Below are 22,903 nucleotides of genomic sequence, written 5' to 3'. Positions count from 1 at the left end.
ACGAATCCATTATCGATTGCCAGCAAAGCCCCTTCGCTTTACTCATGTCCTTCAGGGAAAGAAATCGATCATCCTCCCCTGATTTGGCTTCCACGTGACTCCAGATTAACAGCAATGTATTTGACACTCAATTTCCCGCAAATGCCCTGAGAAAGCCATTCAGTTATACCAATCGCTACGAAGTCTCACAGAAATTAACCCAAATGGATCATCTGGCATTAACCTTGGCACAGGAAAACATCATGGCAGAAACATCCCTGTCAACCCTGCAAACTCCTTACTAACATCTGGGGGCTAATGCCAAAATTGGGAGAGCTGTGTCACAGACTAGTCAACCAACAGTCATACTCATGGAATCATACCTTACAGGCAATGTCCTGGACACCATCACCATCCCTGACAACTGGATATAACAGGACGACAGAGCTTAGATCGGATTAGTTGGTTGTGGGATCGCAGAGCTCTGTCAAACTCTTGCTTATGCCGTTTGGTGGCTTCACCAGGACAGACCCAGCAGAGGTGTTGGAATAGTGGTATACAGTTGGGAGAGAGTTACCGTGGGAGTCTTTGACATCAATTCGAGACCCCAAGAAGTCTCATGGTTTTGGGTTAAACATGGGCAAGGAAGCTTCCTGCTGATTACCACATACCATCCTCCCTTAGCTGATGAATCGGTAATCCTCAAATGTTGAGCAAAACTTGGAAGGAGCATTGAGGATGGCAAGGGCACAAAATGTTCTCAGAGGGGGATTTCAACATCAACCACAACGAGTCCTGAAGGATATAGCTGCTAGACTGGGTATCAAAGAGAAAAAACATACTTGACCTCAATCTTACCAGTCTGCCAGCTGCAGATGCATCTGTCCAAGGCCAGATTGTTAAAAAGTGACCACTGCACAGTCTCATTTACACATTGAGAATAACACCTATCATGTTGTGTGGCACTATCAACAATAGATTTCAAACAGACCTAAAAACTAGCACATGAATAACAAATGTTTAGAGGGATATATGTTGAGCACAAGCAGTTGGGTGAGTTGTATTTGGGATTATGGTCAGCATGGACTGGCTGGACTGTAGGCTTTGTTTCTGTGCTGTAGTCCTGAATCTAACTCAAGACTGAGCACCCATGGGGTGCTGTGGAACATCAACAGTGGCAGAATTGTATCCAGCACAATCTGTAACTCATGGCCCGATACATACGCCACTCAATCATTACCATCAAGCCAGGGGACCAATCCTGGTTCAATGAAGAGTGCAGGACAGCACGCCGAGAGTAGCACCAAACACACCTGAAAATAGGTGTTAACCTGGTAAAGCCACCAAACAGTAAGATTTAGGGATAGGATTTACTTTGACATTTGAAAAAATATGGACATTTTAACGATAGGTGACATGACTGCATGGAGAAGGTCATGTCTTACAACCTCATCAACATACCAACAGATCTAGGCATACAGGTCTACAGTTCCCTGAAAGTAGCAACACAAATGGTGGTGAAGAAAGCATACAGCATGCTTGGTGAATTACCAATGCATAGTTATTTGGTCTAAACCCTGAAATTCCCTTCTTAACACAACTGTGAGTCTAATTACAGCACCTGTCCAAGAGGTCAACACCCATCAACTTCTCAAAAGGCATCAAAGGGACAGGCAATAATGGCTGGCAGAGCCAACCATACTCACATTTCTAGGGGGAATCAAAAATAAAAATCACCCTTGCACACAGACCACTCACCGGTGACGTGTATGCCTCAAGTCTCCTTAATGAGTCAATACTTAACCCCTTAATAGGTAGAGACAGTTACGAAATCTTAACACCCAGTAGCACCTTGGTCATCTGTTATCTTTGGAATGTTTGTTGTGTATTTCACACCAAGCCCAATGCAAAATATTGTTCTAAATTATCTGCTGTTTCCGGTCCACATTACTGGATTCCCCAGTTGCATCTTCCAAATGTCCCACACTTAATTTTAGCCACTCGCACTTCATAAATGCATTGAAACTCATGCTGTTTGTTTTTATAGACTGGCAATTCGGACTAAATTAAGTTAGGCTATCTGGTCAACATGGACAGAAAGGTCTGTTTCAGTGTTGTACAACACTATGACTGTGACTTTTATTAAACATGAATACAGAGGGAGAAAACCAATTTAGGTCATTCACTGCTGCTTACTAAAATTCTGCTGACCAGTTTTGCTAACCACAGATTGTTAATCCCTCTAATCAGTTCCTTCTTTTGAACCAGAATAAAACATCCTCCTATGCAGCTGCAGCCTCGAAACAGTCTAGAACGAGGGGTCATAGTTTCAGAATAGGGGTAACAAATTTCAATAGGAGACGAGGAGGAATTATGTCTCTCAAAAGGGTTGTGGAATCTATGGAATTCACTACTTCAGTAAAGCCAGGGAATGAAGTAAATTCGAGGACAGGATATAGATGGATTATGGAGAATGGTTAGGAAAATGGTGTTGAGTTCAAGATGAAATCAGCTATCACTGCATTAAATGGCAAACTATGTTCAAGGGGCTGAATTGCGCATACCTGCTCCACGTTCTGCTAATCCACTGACTTGCCCTTCAGTCTACCTTTCCAGTCTGCTTTCAACACCTTTCCTCATACCTCTGTACTAACTCTTGTTTACTAGTTAAGGACACCTGTTTGAGTCCAGAGTTGCCCTCCCTCAAACTGACTTTGAAATTCTACTACTACATTATAATTGCTATCCTACCAGGAATGCTTAAGATGTTTTTCAGCCAATCAGCTGAACATGTCTTACAGTATTTAGACTCAATTGAAGAAAACCAACACAAAATGATCAGAAATACCTTTCCACTGACATGAGGAATCTTGGTAGCTATTTCCAAGCAGGGAAATAGCTGTCACAGAGCAATCCCTGCCAAATGAGACTGAAGTAAAATTTCTGGAGATACTCAATTGATCAGTCGGCATCTCTGGAGAGTTAGAAAGTCAGAAAGACCTTCCATCCAATTTTTTCCAACACTTCTCCTCCCTCTTCTTGTATCATGGCCCTATCACTGAACATCAGACCACTATACTTAGCATTGTCATTCATTGTAAATTTGACACATCCTCCCTTCAATCTCCACAACTTTGGAAACTCATGGTTCTCCAACCCCCAACATCTGTTTCCAACTCCTTGCTAAAATCCATCCACAAGACCTGGCTGATATATTGTTTCACCCAGTTCCTGCTCTATTGAACATACTTACATCCACAATGTTTTCTCATCTTGTGCAATCACTTCTTGCCTAAAACTGTGATTTTTCCGCATCTTCAGTATTTGCATTTGTCTATTCAAACGAATCTATGTGGTACTAGACCAGACCTCATGTGGTGACCTCAACATTAACAGCTTTTATTCTCCAACACATCCAGAAGTGTCACATGGCTCTTTCAGATTCTATTACAATATGCTTGTTCAGCCTTTGATTTGTTCAAATGCATGTAAGATATTCAACTGAAGTTATCAAAAAAAATGTATACAGCTTAACCAAAAAGGAATGAGAAGAGGAGCACTGTAGAAACGTAGGTTCAGCTTTAACACTGCTTACCTTATGGGAAGATGGGCATTTCCAACTTCATTTTGAACAGGTTTCTACCTGCCAATTTTAACTGTGTGACTGGGCCACCTAATGCAGTAACTCACTAACATTTGCAAGTTTAGTTTATTTATATAATTTGGATCCTCATCACAATCATGACATTCAATCCCAGCGAAATTCACTGTCGTATGGAATCATTGCCTGAACAGGAGGTAAAGATTTCTCTGCAGACCAGTAGAAAAGTAAACACTCCTGTGAGACATTCATATGAACCACAGGCTTCCCTTTTGCTGAACTTCTCATCTTCTACTGTCCCTTTACGTCTCATTGTTTAAAAATTTGTGTCTCAGCCGAGACAATTCAAGGATTCTGCCTGCCTCGGCTCGGTTTGAATTCCAATTCCGAGTTATGATCGGCAATAGAAATGCGAACAATAAATGCTGAAAGGTTTTCAATTTACTTAGTCAGGTCAACCCTATGCCCAATTTCACTCACCTGACCACAACTTGTAATGAAACTGATCACTTCACGACCACAGCTTGAAACCATACTTGGGAGGTGCTGCTCATCTGCTCTTAACCAGACCCATGTTCCCTGCAGAGACACAGGAAGAGAAAGGAAATTTAAGGACAAGTAAACTTACATTTATTTTGGATAAGTAAACTGTCAGGATGTTTTGTGCTTATTCCCCAATAGTTCGAATGACAGTGTAAAATAACCCTCTGACAAGAGAATGGGTTAAGTGTTTGCTGTGGTAGGTCACACATGTAGCTTGCATAAGGAGAAAGTGAGGACTGCAGATGCTGGAGAGCAGAGCTGCAAAATGTGATGCTGGAAAAACACAGCAGGTCAGGCAGCATCCAGGGAGCAGGAGAATCGATGTTTCGGGCATAGGCCCTTCTACAGGAATGAGGCTGGTGTGCCAGGCGGGCTGAGATAAAACGTAGGGGGGGAGGGGCGCTGGGCGGAAGATGAAGCACTCTTCCTCCAGCTGTCGTGTGGTCAAGGTCTGGTGATGGAGGAGGCCAAGGACCTGCATGCCCTTGGCGGAGTGGGAGGGGGAGTTAAAGTGTTCAGCCATGGGACGGTTAGGTTAGTTGGTGCGGGTGTCCCAGAGGTGTTTTCTGAAGTGTTCCGCAAGTAGGTTCCACCGAGGAACCCTCCAACCATACAGGATGAATGTAGGTATCTCCAGCTTCCTCATTTCCCCTCCCCCACCTTATCTCAGTCCTAACCCCCTGGATTCAGCACCGCCCTCTTGACCTGCAATCTTCTTCCCGACCTCTCCGGCCTATCACCCTCACCTCCTTCCACCTATCGTATTCCCAGCGCCCCTCCCCCCTATCTTTTATCTCAGCCTGCCTGGCACACCAGACTCATTCCTGAAGAAGGGCTTATGCCCGAAACATCGATTCTCCTGCTCCTCGGATGCTGCCTGGCCTGCTGTGTTTTTCCAGCATCACATTTTTCAAACATGTAGCTTGTATAAGCCACATAAGAAAGGTTTGCTTATTATGATATCAAATTTTAGCAATTTCTCATTTGCCATCATACTGACTGCATCTTCATTTCTGATCACTGTTCAGTTCTTACTATTTGATTGTGGGTGGATGGATACCTGGCCACTTTAGGCTCAGCTAGGATTACAAATATTCATATCCTGTCTTAGGCCTTCAAGTACGCCTTTTAATAAAGATACCAATTAACCCTTCTAACTCCAGAAAGAGTTTCTGTCTTCAAAACAGGTTAGCTAGAAAAGGGGAAAAAAAAACTTGGAGAGAATAATGGAGGGGGAAAAAAAAACAGGAATATCAACTATTATGAATCAAGTATGCAAAATGAAGGTACAGAAACCTGAGTTATAATTGTTGTGAGCAAAAATTACTGTACAGAATTCAAGAATCATTGCGTCTTTGAGCCTTAAAATGATCGAATAGAAAACAAAAGACACCTTCCACAACCAGACATCCCAAAACATTGGAGACAAGTTCTTCTTTTACAGCACTGTCACCATTGTCACTTGCAAAGAGTGGGGTGCAGCAAGCTCCCGTTAAATTTCCAACTGTCCCCTTACATATCATCATTTAAAAATGTGTGTCTCAGTTGAGACAATTCAAGTATTCTCCATGTCTCATGTTAACATAAATATTCTTCAGCTGAGGAAAGCACCCCACTCTACTTTGAAGTAGTACCATGGGAACACGTATGTCCATTTGAGAGGCCAGTCAGGGATAGAGTCTAATGACCCAGCCAAAACACCATACTACTGAAAAGGATACAAAAACTGAAAACCGTGGATGCTGGAAATCATAAACAAACACAGAAAACTGAAGACTGAAAACTGGCATTCAGTTCTCAAAAATGGTCACTGGATCCGAACTGTCAAGTTACTTTCTTTCCACAGATGCTACTAGACCTGCTTAGCTTTACAAACTATTTCTGTTTTTGTTTCTGAAAGGGCAACACCATCTCAGGTATACAGCTTATTGTTGCGATCACATCTTAAAAGGGAAATGCGAATCCAGAATTTTGTGACTTAGTTGTCTGTACCCATAGCTAAGTCACTGGTAAAAACAAAAACACATTAATCAGAAGTACTCCAAAAGTTTTCTAGATACCCTTAAAAATTAAATTCATAGTATTTTACAGTACAGAAGACATTCAACCCATCATGCCCAGACTGGCTGCTGCAAGAGCAACCCAGCTAGTTCCATTCTCCGGCTCTAACTGCTTGCACAAGCATTTCATCTACAAAATGGTACCAGGCCAAGCCGAATCAAAAGGCAATATTAAAACTAATTAGTTTATTGCCCATTAATACACTTCATTTCAAAAGGAACTTTTTTGAGCAAGCAACCAAAATTTGACCAGAAAACGAATGCAAAAATGACAGTTTGTTCTTATCTCTGAAAAAAAACATTATCAATATTGCACTGCAGCTTATGAGGATACTTTGACAGAAAAGTAAGGTGCTCAGTAAATACTGTCTCTGATTCCTGTCATGAACAACTTAACCATCATTTTAGTTTTAACTACTTTTGAAAAATGATCCAAAATCCTTTGGAATGTAATAAGAAAGGTCTAGCATGATCAATTATTCAAGAGCTTTACCAAAATTTTAATCAAATTTAAACTTCATTATTGATTCCTTGTCTCCCCACCACCACGACCCCCCCTACACCTACCCTGCAACTACATTCTAGTAATGTAAAATGCCAATTTCAGAAAAATTATTATTCCATCATGTCAACTAACAACTAAAAGCTCACTTTAATGTTCATGCTTCAGACTGGTTTCTCAGATAGCAAGACTGGCATATGAAGAGAAATTGGATTTGTTAGGACGATATACACTGGGACTTGGGAAGAAAGAAAGGGACACCTATAAAACTCTGACAGGTGGAGAGTATAACTTGGGAAGTTGCAGGTGTACAGGATGTTGGTGAGGCCACATTTGGAGTATTATGTTCAATTTTGGTTACCTTGCTTTAGGAAGGATGTTACTAAGCTATAAAGAGTGCACAAAACATTTACAAAGATGTTGCCAGGACTCAAGGGACTGAGTTATAGACAGAGGTTGAACAAGCTAGGACATTTCTCTTTACAGTGTAGGAGACTGAGGGGGCATTGTACAGAACTGTGGAAGATCATGAGAAGCATGGATAGAGTGAATGCACTCCGCCTTTTTCCGAGGGTTGGGAATCAAGGACGAGAAGGCATCATTTCAAGGTTAGGGGGCAAAAGAAGAAAAGGGGACCCGAGAGGCAACCTTTTTTCAGAAGGTGGTACGCATATGGAATGAGCTGCCAGCAGAAGTGGTTGAGGCGGATACATTAACAACAATTAAAAGGCATTGGATAAATACACGGATAGAGTAATGGGGTCAGTGTGAATTGATAGTTTAGTCAGCCTAGGCCAGCTTGGGCCACGTGGCCTGTCTCCATGCTGCAAGACTCTATGACTCCATGACTAGACAGGGCAAGCACAATGAAAGTTCCCAATGATCGGAGAATCCATAACGAGACATCACTGTCTAACAAGACAGGATAAACCATTTAAAACTAAAATTAACAAGCAATTGTTTTATCTATAGCCTGTGGAATTCTCTACCACAGTTAGTGGCGGAGGTCAAAACATGAAATGTTTTCAAGGAGTTAAATATATTTCCTGGACATAAAAGGAATCAGAATGCATGGGGAGAAAAGCAAGAACAGATACTGACATGGACAATCAGCTATGATTATACTGATTGGTAAAAGAGGCTGCAAGGACCACATGGGCCTGTTCTTGTTCCTATTTTTCTATCATTTTAATTTACAGAAGCCCTCAAAAGACTAATGAAATGAACCACTACTAGGTCACTGTTGGACATTCAAAAATTTTTCCATGACCAAGGATCTTACCCAAGTCTATTAGGTAGCCACTGCAGCAAATGTGACAGCTAATTTGCACACAACATCCTCCCAAAAACAGGAATTACTATAGTAACTAGCAAGTCTGATTTTATAACGTTGATTGAACATTAGGCGAGTACATCAGGCGTAATTCCACCTCAGCCTTCTTTGAAATAGTGCCATCTTTCCAACCAAGAGAGCAGATGGATCCTTGTTTTAAACATCTCTAACTTTGAAGCAACACTCAAGTGAATAGCAGTCAACATTTTTTTTAATGGTTAAATCTACAACCTGTTGAGTCAGAGGCATGCCCACGAGGTGGACAAGACTCACCAAGCAACACTTTGCTTGACAATACTTTTGCTTGTGAAAGGGAGGACAGACCTCCAAATGTTTCTCTCCAAGTTGGCCAAATACCAACTGTGATGGTTTGCTTTACAACTTCTATTCGCCAATTAGTTTGAAAGCAATCAAGAACAGTGTCTGAGCTTTTATAACGTGCTGCTGTTGCTGTGGGTATGTTCACCGAGCTGGAAATTTGGTTTGCAGACGTTTCGCCCCCTTTCTCGGTGACACCCTCAGGGCTGTGGGGCAGTCTCTGCGCGGAATCTTGTATGCCATATTTGTCCTGCACATGGTGGGTATTGGATCTTTTGTTCTGGTGAGCTGTCATTGGAATGTGGCTGTAAGTTTAAGTATGGCCCTAAATTAGAGCTGTCAGGTCCAATACTTTTCTTTTAATACAAGGTAGAATAGTTAGTGTCTAGTTCTAGAAAAGCACAGCAGGTCAGGCAGCATCCAAGGAGCAGGAAAATCAACGTTTAGGGCAAAAGCCCTTCATCAGGAATCCTGAAGGGTTTTTACCCAAAACGTGACTTTCCTGCTGCTCGGATGCTGCCTGACCCGCTGTGCTTTTCTAGCACCACACTCTTGACTTTGATCTCCAGCATCTGCAGTCCTCACTTTCGCCGAGAGTAGCTCGCATGCTGGGTCACGGCCTATCCTCATTGTGTTGTTTGTACATCCCTGCAACTTCAGCCACAGATGCCCATCAGACATAAAAGACCCAATCATGTGGAGGACAAACATAGTATTTTGTTCAGCCTCTGTATGGAATCTTTTAAACTATCGAGGACATCCTTTGTGTGCATGTACACACACACACACACACACACACGACTGGGACAACATGACAATAATAGGACTAGCCACAGAGGACAGCCGAAGAATTCCGACAAACTTGGAACTCATCCTCAGACTCCATCAATAAACACACTGACCTCGACCAATATACCAACCACTGCAATGAACAACCAGAAGCAACAGGAACGAAACCAAATAAATTCCAGCTGATGCAATTCACCAGTGCTTCACAGATGCCTCTAAAGCACGGAGTCTGTCACCTAAAAACGTCTGCAAACCAAATTCCCAGCTCGGCAAACAGCACCTCAGCAGCAAATCTGTACACAAACCTTTTATAATCTGGTGCAAGTGATGCCTTAATTCAAGCTTGTTTGCTATTACTCCTTTAGATTATGGATTAGATTGCCTACAGTGTGGAAACAGACCCTTCGGTCCAACCAGTCCACACCAACCCTCCAAAGAGTAACCCACCCAGACCCATTTCCCTCTGACTAATGCACCTACGGGCAATTTAGCGTGGCCAATTCACCTGACCTGCACACCTTTGGATTGTGGGAGGAAACCGGAGCACCCGGAGGAAACCCACACAGACACGGAGAGAACGCACAAACTCCACACAGACAGTCGGCTGAGGCTGGAATCAAACCTGGGACCTTGGCGCTGTGAGGCAGTAGTACTAACCACTGAGCCACTGTGCTGTCCCTCTGGCTGCAAGCTACAAAACCTGCTCACTGCTTTCCCTGTGCACAGTTAAGTGTGTCTACCACGAAAACCGTAAGCATACTCATACATTCTCATCCTCAGATGCCTCACAGTAACCTTGAATGCATATGCCGAAAAGCTTCTCCACTAAAAAGCATCACCCATGCTCAGTATTAAAAATCAATGCAGGTTCGTCGACAATGGGTCACACCTTTGCAAACAGGGCACTTGTTCTGAAGGTTATTTTTGCAGCATTCATAAACCATTGATCAGTTCAGTAACTTGATCAAACTGCTGAACTGAAAACCAGCACTGATGTCCCCAGTCAGCGACTACTGATGTTTTAAAGTAAAACATTGCTCTTCAACACCCAACAAACACAAAAGATCTGGTTTATTAATATATCTTTGTTCATCAACCTTTGAACTGCATATTTTGAACAACTGCCTAACTGCTAATTGTATAGTATTCTGTGGAAACATTTGGTTCTAAAATTGCCAAATCAACTTTCAGAGAAACATACTGAAAAAATGATGACTGAGTACATCCAGTCACAAGTAAAACTGTTTGCTGCTTTGGTACCCATTTGTGTTTGCTACATACTAGGCTGGCAAGGATCAGTAAATCAGATAACCTGCAGATCACATAACTTCAAAAGTCTGCTCATTACATCAAAACAAAATACTGCCTCTGCCAGCAATACTGGAATTTTAAAAAAAGGTTGCCAATCTGTGAACAGGTTGAACTCCTAAATATGCCAAGAGATAAGTCACTGTACAAAGAAAGTAGGTCTATGTATAATAGGTAATTCCTGATGAAGGGCTTGTGCTCGAAACGTCGAATTCTCTATTCCTGAGATGCTGCCTAACCTGCTGTGCTTTGACCAGCAACACATTTGCAGCTGTGATCTCCAGCATCTGCAGACCTCATTTTTTACTATAATAGGTTACAGAAAACATTATTTCATTTTTCAAGCAGTTAATCCAGATTTAGATTTTTTTTTCTGTAATAACATTACCAGGATTTTCATAAATTGAATACTTTTGTGATTCATTCCTCACCAAAGCCATCTGCAATATACCGGCAAAAACCCAAGTCTATTGATCAGTGACATATATACTTAAAAGACCTATTCCCATGAATTTCAGGTTAGATTCACCCCATACAATTTGAGTAACACCAACATATTAATATTTGTACGTAAAAAGTGATTTATCAAATAATAGAGGGTTCTGACTAAGCTACCAAAGGACAATGCTCCTTCTAAGCAACGCAGTTTGCTGTTCGCCCCAATGTTCCCATATAGGCCATAAAGACATTGGACCCTTTAAACTTACATAAAGGTCTGAAGAACTCATCTGATTCAAAGTGCGGGCTTTGGTGAGCTTCAGGACTGCCCACTACTGGTAGGCTAAGCAAAAAAGGAAGAGTACCAGCACCTGCTTAAAAAAAGCTGTGGGGAACATAGAACATTACAGTGCAGTACGGCCCTTCGGCCCTCAATGTTGCGCCGACCTGTCATACCAATCTGAAGCCCATCTAACCTACACTATTCCACGTATGTCTATTTGAATGAGAATATAGGAAGTGAAGATCAAATTTCTCTTTGCTACTGGCTGTGTAGCAAAGAGAGGCCATTTTGCAGAGGGGCTATGAGGGAAAAGTGCTGCTGTTGAAGTCAAAGTATGGGTTTTTCATAAGCGTTAGACTTTGCTGAGGCAGGCAAACACCATTTGTGGAAAAAAGTTGCCTCTCGGGTCCTGTTTGAAAAGTTTCGCCTCTCATATTAAACATACACCCTCTAGTTTTGGACTCCCCTACCCTGGGGAAGAGATCTTGGCTATTCACTTTATCTATACCCTTCAATATTTTATAAACATCCAGGGAACAAAGTCCCAGCCAATCCAGCCTCTCCTTATAACTCAAACCACCAACTCTCAATTACATCTTTTTTTGCATCCCTTCCAATTTAATAACATCCTTCTGATAGCGGGGCAACCAAACCTGTATGCGTATTCCAAATGTGACCTCACCAATGTCTTGGACAGCTTTAATATGACATCCCAAATCCAACAGTCAATGCTCTGACTGATGAAGGCAGGCATACCAATTGCCTTCGTCACCACCGTGTCAAACTGTGACACCACCCTCAAGGAACTAAGCACCTGCACCCCGAGGTCTCTCTGTTAATGGCCCTACCATTGACTGTGCAATTTGTGCCCTGATTTGCCTCACCAAAATGCAACACTTTGCATTTATCTACATTCAAGTCGATCTGCCATTTCTTGGACCATACACTGTGCACTATACCACCAATTTTAGTGTCATCTGCAAAATTACTAGCCATGCCTCCTACATTCTCATCCAAATCATTCGTATAAAAATTACCCACAACAGTGGACCCAGCACTGATATTGAAGCACAATGCTGGTCACAGGCCTCCATTTCGCACAACAACTCTCTACTGCCATCCTCTGTCTATGAACTTCAAGCTAATTTTGCATCCCACTGGCCAGGTCTCTGTGGACTCAGGGTGATCTAACCTTACGAACCAGTCTATCAAGTGAGAAGATTATATCTACAACAAATGCTGTTGATCGAGAGTCTCCGATTGAATGCATCAGTTGGACAGGCAGTGAGAAATTTACAAGAGCAAGGGGATGTGATGGATGGCAGTTATAGGAAGGGAGAAAAGTTGCAGACACAGCCACACTACTCCAGGAAATGTCAGAGACATAGACAGGTAGTGCAGGTGTTACTTTCACTCCCATGTCTTATGGCCTTAAGAGAGACCGAATGAATCCTGAGAAGAGTATAAAGGCAGTAGGAGTATACTTCCAAGAAGCAAATCAGGAGGGCAAAAAGGGGACATGAGATAGTTGTGGCAAATAGGGTTAAGGAGAATCCAAAGGATTTTTACAAATACATTAAGTATAAAACGGTAACTAGGGAGAGAGTAGGGCCCCTCAAAGATCAGCAAAGCAGCCTGTGTGTGGAGTCGCAGGAGATTGGGGGAGATACTAAACATTTTGCATCAGTGTTTATTGTGGAAAAAAGGTCATGGAAGATATAGAAAGTAGCAAAATAGATGGTGACATCTTGAAAAATGCCCATATTACAGAGGAGGACATGCTCGATGCCTTGAAACACATAAAAGTAGATAAGTCCATTGGACCCGATCAGGTATACCATGGAGCTCTGTGGGAAACGAGGGAAGTGATTGATGGGACTCTTACTGAGATATTTGTATCATTGATAGTCACAGGTGAGGTGCCAGAAGACTGGAGGTTGGCAAATGTGGTGCCACTGTTTAAGAAAGATGGAAAGGACAAGCCAGGGAACTATAGATTAGTGATATCAGTGGTGGGCAAGTTGTGGGAGGGAATCCTGAGGGACAGGATGTACAAGTATTTGGAAAGGCAAGGACTGATTAGGGATAGTCAGCATGGCTTTGTGCATGGGAAGTCATAGCTGAAAATGTGTTGCTGGATAAGCGCAGCAGGTCAGGCAGCATCCAAAGAGCAGGAGAATCGACGTTTCGGGCATAAGCCATCAGGAATCTGAAGTCATGTCTCACAAACTTGATTGAGCTTTCTGAAGAAGTTACAAAGAGGATTGATGAGAGCAGAGCAGTGCACATGATCTATATGGACTTCAGTAAGGCATCCAACAAGGTTCCCCATGGGATACTGGTTAGCAAGGTTAGATCTCATGGAATACAGGGAGAACTAGCTATTTTGATACAGAACTGGCTCAAAGGTAGAAGAGGGTTGATTTTTAGACTTGAGGCCTGTGACCGGTAGAGTTCCACAAGAATCGGTGCTGGGTCCACTACTTTTCGTCATTTATATTAATGATTTGGATGTGAGCATAAAAGGCATATTTGCAGATGACATGAAAATTGGAAGTGTAGTGGACAGCGAAGAAGGTTACCTCAGATTGCAACAGGATCTGGACCAGATGGGCCAATGGGCTGAGAAATGGCAGATGGAGTTTAATTCAGATACATGCGAGCAGCAGCATTTTGGGAAAGCAAATCTTAGCAGGACGTATACACTTAATGGTAAGGTCCAAGGGAGTGTTGCTGAACAAAGAGACCTTGGAGTGCAGGTTCATTGTTCCTTGAAAGTGGTAGATAGGATAGTGAAGGCGGCATTTGGTATGCTTTCTTTTATTGGTGAGAGTATTGAGTACAGGAGTTGGGAGGTCATATTGCAGCTGTACAGGACATTGGTTGGGTCACTGTTGGAATATTGCGTGCAATTCTGGTCTCCTTCCTATTGGAAAGATGTTGCGAAACTTGAAAGGGTTCAGAAAAGATTTACAAGGATGTTGCCAGGGTTGGAGGATTTGAGCTATAGGGAGAGGCTGAACAGCCTGGGTCTGTTTTCCCTGGAACATCAGAGGCTGAGGCGTGACCTTATAGAGGTTTACAAAATTATGAGGGGCATGGATAGGATAAATAGACAAAGACTTTTCCCTGGGGTTGGGGAGTCCAGAACTAGAGGGCATAGGTTTAGGGTGAGAGGGGAAAGATATAAAAGAGACGTAAGGGACAAATGTTTCACGCAAAGGGTGGTGCGCGTATGGAATAAGCTGCCAGAGGAAGTGGTGGAGGCTGGTACAATTGCAACATTTAAAAGACATCTGGATTGGGGTACGAATAGGAAGGGTTTGGAGGGATATGGGCCGGGTGCTGCAGGTGGGACTAGATTGGGTTGGGATACCTGGTCGGCATAGATGAGTTGAACCAAAGGGTCTGTTTCCATGCTGTACATCTCTATGACTCTGCGGACTATTGCTAGTCAGTCCTTCCCTTCCCAAACACACATTAGATCCGATCTCAAACTCCTCCAACAACATGCCCATCATTAACATTACGCTCATTGAACTGTAGTTTCTTGACTTTTCCTCGCAGCTATTTGGAAGTAATGGCACATTAACCATGCTCAAGTCTTCTGGCACCTCACTTATGGCTGTCAATGATACAAATCTCTCTGATAGGGGGCCTGCAAGTTCATCTCTGGCTTCTCACATCACCCTGGGATTCACTTGATCAGGTCCCAGAGGAACTTATTTACCCCTGTGCATTTTAAGATGCTCAGAACCTCTTCCTCTGTAATATGGACTATTTTAGACATGATGATTTATTACCCAAAGTTCACCAGCTTCAATGGCTTTCTCCACAGTAAATACTGACTTTGGCTTCACATTTTTGCCCTTCTGATTTCCCTCTGAAGTAAACTCCTGCATCCCCTATACACCTCAAGGGATTCACAGGATCCCAGTTGCCTATACCCAACATCTGACTCCCGTTTCTCGACCACAGCCACAATGTCTCTATTCCCCAGCGTTCTCTACTCCCGCCAGCTTTGCCCTTCTCATCAACAGTCTCACTTAGGGGACAACACGGTCACTCACACAGAAGCATTTCTGTGGCTATGAACAAGACTCCAGGATGGTGTTTTCTCTACCTGGTATCAAGCTCAAGTATGTCTTTGAGCAGGCACAGGGTTTTCTGAAAGATGCGGATGAGCAGCCAGAAACGATGGTCCATATTGGTCTGCATGACAAAGGCAGAGAGTGAGAAGGTGTACAGCTGAGGGAAACTTGGGAGTCAGGTAGAAAAGTTGAAAACCCTTTTGGTTGTAATCGCAGGATTACTCATTGTGCTGCATGCTTGTGAGGCCTGAAATAGGAAGATAATTACAGCAGAATGGGTGGCCAATGGTCTCGCGCAGGACGGAAGGCTTCAGGTATCTTTAGCATTGAGGCATCTTTCAAGGCAGAACGGACCTGTACAAGGAGGACAGTTGCACCTAAATTGGAGAGTATCATAAACCTTGCAGGGTGCTTTGCTGATCACACTCAGGAGGTTTTGAACTGGTGTGTCAGGGAGAAAGGAACCAGAGCAGAGCAATCTGTCAGCACATGGGAGTTACTTAACAGAACAGTCCAGCACAGGAACAAGACCTTTGGGCCACCCGGTCTGCACCAACCATGAGGACATTCTGAACTAATTCCAATCTGCCTGCACAAGGTCCATCTCGCTCTATTTCCTGTCTAAATGCCTCTGAAACATTGCTATCGCATCTGATTCTACCACTTTCCTTGAAAGAATGTTAAATCAACCAAGTCTAAACAGGAAGAACAGGCAGGGCCAGGTTAAAGAACACAGGAGGACTGGCAGTCTGAGGTGTATTTATTGTAATGCAAGGAGTCAAACAGGTCAGGCAGGTGAGCTTAAATCCTCGAGTAATACATGAAACTGCAATAGTGTGACCGTTACAGAAACTTAGTAAAGAGGACTAGACTGGCAACTCAACATTTCAGGGTTCAGCTGTTTCAGGCATGATAGAGGGCAACGTAGAATGGGTGGAAGAGTTGTATCACTGATTAAGGAGAATGTCACAGCTGCACTAATATAGGACATCTTGGAGGGCTCATTCAACGGAGGCCGTCTGGGTAAAACTCAGGAATAACAAAAACAGGAGCAATCACAACGATGGGGTTATACAACAGGCTCAGTGGTTTGCAGCTGCCTCCCAGTGCCAGGTTCAATTTCACCATCAGGTGACTGCGTGAAGTTTGCTCATTCCCCCCCCGTGTCAGCGTGGGTTACCTTTGGGTGCTTCGGTTTCCTTCTGCAGTCCAAGGTTAGATGGATTAGCTGTGCTGAATTGCCCATACTGTCCAGGCACCTTACTCATAGGAAATGCAGGGTGATAGGATAGGGAAGCTGGGTCTGGATGGGATGCTCTTCAGAGGATCACTGTGGATTCAAATGGGCTACATGGGCTGTTTCCACACTGTAGGAATTCTATAATTCGAGGCTTGCCAATAACTAGCAAGATATGGAGAAACAGAGAAGTTGGTATACTATATAAATATGTAAAAACGACAGAGTTCTTATGGATGATTTTATCTTCCCAATATTGACTGGAACTCAGAATCGAGACTGTAGTGCTGGAAAAGCACAGCAGGTCAGGCAGGAGAATTGACGTTTCAGGCAAAAACCCTTCATCAGGAATGTCAGTAACATCGATTCTCCTGCTCCCCAGATGTTTCCTGACCTGCTCTGCTTTTCCAGCACCACACTCTCAATTCTCATCCCCAGCATCTGCAGTCCTCACCTTCTCCTGGAACTCCCCGAGTGCTAGGAGCTTAGATGGGGCTGAATTCATTAGATGTACTCAAAGGGCACGGTTCTTAAAATAATATATAGGCAGTCCAACTTGGGAAAGGGCAGCACTAGACCTTGACCAGGTGATTGAGGTTTCAGTGGGGGATCATTTTGGGAAGTGATCATAATTCTTCAAGTTTCAAAAAATCATTATAGATAAGGATAAGACTGGTCTTGGGGTGAAAGTGCTAAATCAGGGATGGTTATTTATAACAGTGTTAGGGAGGAATTGAAGAAATTAAATTACAGGTAGGTGTTTGAGGGCAAATCCATAGACACATCAGAGCCTTTTAAAACACCAGCTGACCAGAGTTCAGGCTCAGCATGTTCCTATGAGGATAAAAGATGGGGATGATCCCCAGACATGAGATATTGAATTTTTTTTCCACAAAGAGAAAGGAAGCATATCTAAGTTTTCAGAAACTTCAATAAAACAAGAACCTTCAGGAAACAAGGAGCAGGAAAGAATTTAAAGAAAGGAATTAGGAAGGGTGAAAGGAGCTATGAAATCTCCTTGGCAAGTAGGATCACAAAGGAGAATCCCAAGGTATGTTTCCTGTATGTCACGAAGAAGAGGGTAGCGAGGCAATTGGTAGGTCCATTGAATGAGAAAGGGAGGAAATTGCTGCATGGAGTCAGAGGAAGTGGGTGAAGTCCTTAATGAGTACTTTGTATTGATCTTCATCAAGAAGAAAGACATGATTAAGGTATGGCATGCTGATATTCGAGGGCATGCCAATACAAAGGAGGTTGCAGTAGGGGTCTTTAAAAAAGCCATTAAGGCAGGTACATGCACTCACAGGGCCTGATGAGATCTATCCCAGATACCAAGGGAGGCAGAGGAGGAGATTGCTGGGACCTTGACAGAGATCTTTGCATCCTCTTGAACCACAAGTGAAGTCCCAGAAGACTGCAGAGTAGCCAATGATGTCCCTTTGGTTAAGTTCATAGGGTATGAGCAGGGAGGGAAAGAATTAGGTTTTGAGTTTTGAGAAACAAAGGTTCAGCTCAGCATGACTCAGATCAGCTAAGAATTTGCAGTAAACAATGAGGTGTCGGAAGCAAGGGGATTGGTTTAACAAAGTGTAAAAGCGTTCATTATGTAAAGCCATTTAACAAGCAGCAGCAGCAATCAGTAGATAAAGTCAGTTAACAAGGTGAAAAGCATCCATTACGTGAAGCCAGTTAACAAGGTTAAGAACATTCATTGCCGAATAGCAGAAGGCTTATCTATTTACTACTGGCACTCGCTGATTGTTATGGCCACCCAATTAATATTTATGTTGCTTTATCTGGATGCTCTTCCCTGTAAAATGGCTATAATTCATTAAGAAACTGCTGTTTGAGAAAAGACAAGAACCCATGTCCCTGTGCACGTGGGTGATCGTGTTCTCTCCCTCCAGGGCCTGGAATAAAGATGAAGGAGGTAAAAGTATACGTGTCTCTGAACGTTTTGCTTCCACTTAGGTGGGAACAAGACAACAATACCTTTGTTAAGGAAAGGTAACAAGGATAATCCAGGAAATGATTAGTGTGTGATTCATACATCAATGGTTCAAAATTTATTGAAGTAGATTCTTAGTGACAGGATTTACTCACATTTGGAGAAAAATGGACTTCTTCAAGCTAGTCAGGACGACTTGGTGCAGGAGAAGTCTTGAATCACGAATTTGATTGAGTTCTTTTGAACAAGTGACAAAGATGATCAAGGGTAGGGTAGTGGATGTTGTCTATGTGAGATATCAAAGGTTTAACTGCTCTGCTGGCCTTCAAGAAACTCAATGTACCTGCTGTCGTGCAGGTACAAATGTAAAAAATTTACGTTGTCATCTCCTATTATTCACAGTAAGTTTACATTAATTATGTCTTTTTCAGAATCAATACGAACAATGCAGTTCTGACCACACCCTGTAGTTTAAAAAAATGATTTACACCAGATCCTGCCATCAAACAATGATTGCTGGAGTGGCACAGTGGCTGTGGGGAGTGGCTGGGCATTACTGACTGCGATCTAAGATTTTGTATAAAAGGAAGAACTAGTCTCTTTGTTCAGAGAGATCTCTTGACGCGCCTCGTAAGCATTGCGAGGAATGTTTAATGTTCCTCCAAAGCTTGTACTTGCTTAGCAAATTTTGACTGTTCACACAAGTTGGCGTATTGCAGTTGCATCAAGTGTGTAAGAATCTCAAGAAAAAGAATCTAACATATAAACGTTACTAAAGTGTTTGACAAAGTCCCTCATGACAAGCTGTCCAGAATATGAAGCTACAGTGAGTTAAGTTGGATACAAAAATGGCTTGTTCATAGAAGATAAGAGTTTGGGGTGTTTTTCCTGACTGGATGTCTGTAACCAGGGGTATTCCACAAGGATCAGCGCTGCGATCTTGGTCGTTCGTAATGTATTTAAATGATTTGAATGAATATGAAGGTGATCCAATTAACAAGTTTGTAGGCATCAAGATAATGGGTAGATTTTTAGTTAGTGAGGAAGGTTGTCAATGGATGCAGCAAGATATAGATCAGTTGGAAAACTGGGTAGAGAAACAGCAGGTAAATGTTAATCCAGACAAGTTGGCAAGTCAAGTATAAGTGTTATGTATACAGTAAATGGCAGGATGCTTAGGAGCACTGATATGTAGTGGAGATCTTGGGGGTCCCTCAAAGTAGTGGTAACACAAGCAGATAACCTCATTGTTATGGAACAGACCAGACACCCTGAAAATATTTTAAGGTAGTCTGGCCCTAACTTTTTCTTATTTCATGGTTAATGTGAAGTGCTTGTTCAAGGTGCAATATGACTGGTCAAATTTCTCCATGTTAAGCAAAACACAATTTATTTAAATACAATAGCTCAAATACATACATAAGGAAGAGGAATTTAGAATTACTTAACTGTTGAAAAACTTAACCAAATAATAGATACAGTAACTATTAACATTTAACTCTTCCAATATCATAATACATCACTCAACAAAAACATACAGTTCTCCAATCTGGGAGGAAACACCCAAGAAATTTCAGAGAAAGTAACAGCTCAGAATCATTCACTGAAGCTTCCAACTCTTGAGAGACTCCACACAGTTTCTGCTGCTAAAGGGAAACAAACTAGACAGCCCAGCCTGTGAGAACTGGTCACACCCACTTAGGCTGTAAAAAGCAAGGCCTCCGAAGCCATTTAAATTAAGCTGACTGCAGTAGCCAGTTTGGCACCTCTACTTTACAACCTCAAATTTTAAAAAATGCCAAAATAACTTTTCAAGATAACAGCATTGTCACACATGGCAAAGACGGCATATGGTGTGCTTGTCTTCATTGGTCATGGCATTGAATATTTAACAAGGAGAGAATGAGGACTGCATATGCTTGAAATCAGTGTCGAAGAATGTGGTGCTAAGAAAAGCACAGCCAGTCAGGCAGCATCTGAGGAGCCTGGATTGGAGCAAAGTAAAGACAGATTGAACAAACTTGGATTGTTTTCACTAGAGCATTAGATTCCCTATAGTGTAGAAACAGGCCCTTCGGCCCAACAAATCCACACTGACCCTCCCCTACATTTATCCCTCACCTAACACTACAGGCAATTTAGCATGGCCAATTCATCTAACCTGCACATTTTTTTTGGACTGTGGGAGGAAACCAGAGCACCCGGAGGAAACCCACACAGACACGGGGAGAATGTGCAAACTCCACACAGACGGTTACAGAGGTGGGAACTGAACCCGGGTCTCTGGCGCTGTGAGGCAGCAGTGCTAACTATTGTGCCACCGTGCATTGTAGAAGATAGAAGTACATAAAATTATGAGATGCATGGATAATGCAGATTGTCAGTGTCTTTTCTCAGGATAGACATGTAAAACACTTGGGAGAATAGACGGAGGTTGAGAGGGGGAAACATTTAAAAAGGAAATTTATAAGGCACATTCCCCACACCCCACTCCCAAGATGGTAGTACATACTTGGAATATGCTGCTACAAGTGTTGGTACAAATCAGGTGATAGCAACATTTAAAAGGCACTTAGACAGACATGAGTAGGCAGGGTACAGAGTGATACAGACCACGTGAAAGCAGATGGGATTAGTTTAGAATTGCACCATTCAAATTGGCACAGACAGTCGACCGAAGAGCCTGTTCCTGTACTGCACTGTTTCACATTCTGTGCAAATGAATTAAGATTTGGATAGTCCTGTACTCAAATCCTTTTGCAATGATGGCTAACGTTCCATTCGTCCCCCCTAATAGCATGCTGCACATGCAGGTTAGCCTTCAGTGACTGATTTCAAAGTCCTTTTTTTGGTCTCTTTAATCATCTACACATTTCAACCTCTGCCCATTTAAGATTACTCTGCACTGCTGTTTCTCCTGTAACTTTTTCCATATTTTGTTCCATCTGTTACATTCTTGCCTCTTCAGAGTCTGTCCAAAACCTCCTGAGTCACGCAATACCAAGTTGAATCCAACAGGTTTATTTGAAATCACAAGCATTTGGAGCACTGCTCCTTCATCAGAAAGCTTGCCATTTCTGATAAGTCTGTTGGACTATAACCTGGTGTCATCTGACTTCTGACTTTGTCCACCCCAAGACAACATTGCACCTCCACATCATGGCTACCGTCCTGAAGTCACTTTACATCTTCCTCATCATCCATTCAACTTTGTATCATTATCAAAATTGCAAACATTACATTTGGTCCCCAGCTACAAATCATTGCTGTAGATTGTCAACAGCTGGGGTCCTAAGTACTGATACTTACAATTCCCCACGAGTGTCAGGCTGCCAAGTAAAACACTTACTCCTGTTATCGGTCGGTGAGCTAATCCTTAATCCACAGCAGTACATGACCTCCTATCCCTCATGGTTGCAGCTTTCTAACCAAGTACTATATCTAATTTTAGTAATAATTTAGATCCATCCTGTATCAATGCTGTTCATAAAATAATCAAAAAGCTCCAAACATTTCCAATAATTTCCCATTTTAAATCCATGCTGACTATGACCAATTAGATTATCCAAGTGATTATTCCCCACACCCTTAATAATAGAGTCCAGTATTTTCCCCACTACTGATTTAAGGCATGGTGCTCTGTAGTTCTCTCTCACTCTCTTAAATAGAACAATGATCTTTGTTGAATTCCAACCCCTCAGGAATCATTGGAGAATTTACAACAAAAACTTGGCACGGATCAGCCAGAGTTCCACAAGGAAAAAGAAAAGTCACTTTGATTTTGTCCCAGTCCAACAGTTACAGATGAATCGAGCAGATTGTCAAAACATCACATGGAAAGCTCGTGCTATATTCCATTGGCAGGCAGATCAACCTTGTGCAGAATAGTTACAGGCATCGACTTCAGATGTAGCAAGTCTTGGTATCAGAGTAGCACTTGAGCGAAACAAAATCTAAACTCCTACCATCAGGAAATCTGTGTGCGCGCGCACACAGACAGAGACAGAGTCCAACAAAACCAGCCAGGATACAGTAGTCCATTGAATGGATTTTTTAAAAAAAATGTTATGAGTCATGATTTCAGGCTCAAAAAAGCAGCATTTTTGCTACATGAGAAAAATAGAACCAAAGTAAGAGGTACTTCTGCAAAGCAAGTGCAAATTAATGATTTCGGATCCAAAAATCCATTTTCTAAATATCTCAATATGAAACAAGTTAATAAAAGAAGAGTTGACTTGTGATTTGCCAACTGCAACAGCCGGAAGAGACAAAATACTGAACAGCCAGTAAAAGACACAAGTACAAATCCACTGATTATAATATGCTCAAAAGCAGAAGGCCAAGTAGAATTTGCATTGCTCTTTGAATCAATGTTAGAATGTGACAAAAGGTTAAATTATGAAAATGTGGCCAAGCTGTCATTTCAAATAGATTGAAATGAACTAAGGTATAAAGCACACTGTTTTCTCATTT

General features: G+C 42.3%; 1 protein-coding gene across 1 annotated transcript in view; it reads right to left on the bottom strand.

Moving 5' to 3' along the window:
• myo10 (myosin X) overlaps positions 1 to 22,903 on the bottom strand; it is a 338,767-nt gene that overhangs the window by 258,564 nt on the left and 57,300 nt on the right. Inside the window, exon 2 of the mRNA XM_060824560.1 lies at positions 4,061 to 4,159. Coding sequence (XP_060680543.1) covers positions 4,061 to 4,159 — 99 coding nt within the window. The remainder of the gene's footprint in view (positions 1 to 4,060; positions 4,160 to 22,903) is intronic.

Source organism: Hemiscyllium ocellatum, chromosome 5 (assembly GCF_020745735.1).
Source record: "Hemiscyllium ocellatum isolate sHemOce1 chromosome 5, sHemOce1.pat.X.cur, whole genome shotgun sequence".
Lineage (NCBI taxonomy): Eukaryota > Metazoa > Chordata > Chondrichthyes > Orectolobiformes > Hemiscylliidae > Hemiscyllium > Hemiscyllium ocellatum.
Note: the sequence above shows the minus strand (reverse complement) of the source record. Positions and strands in the feature narration are given on the sequence as shown.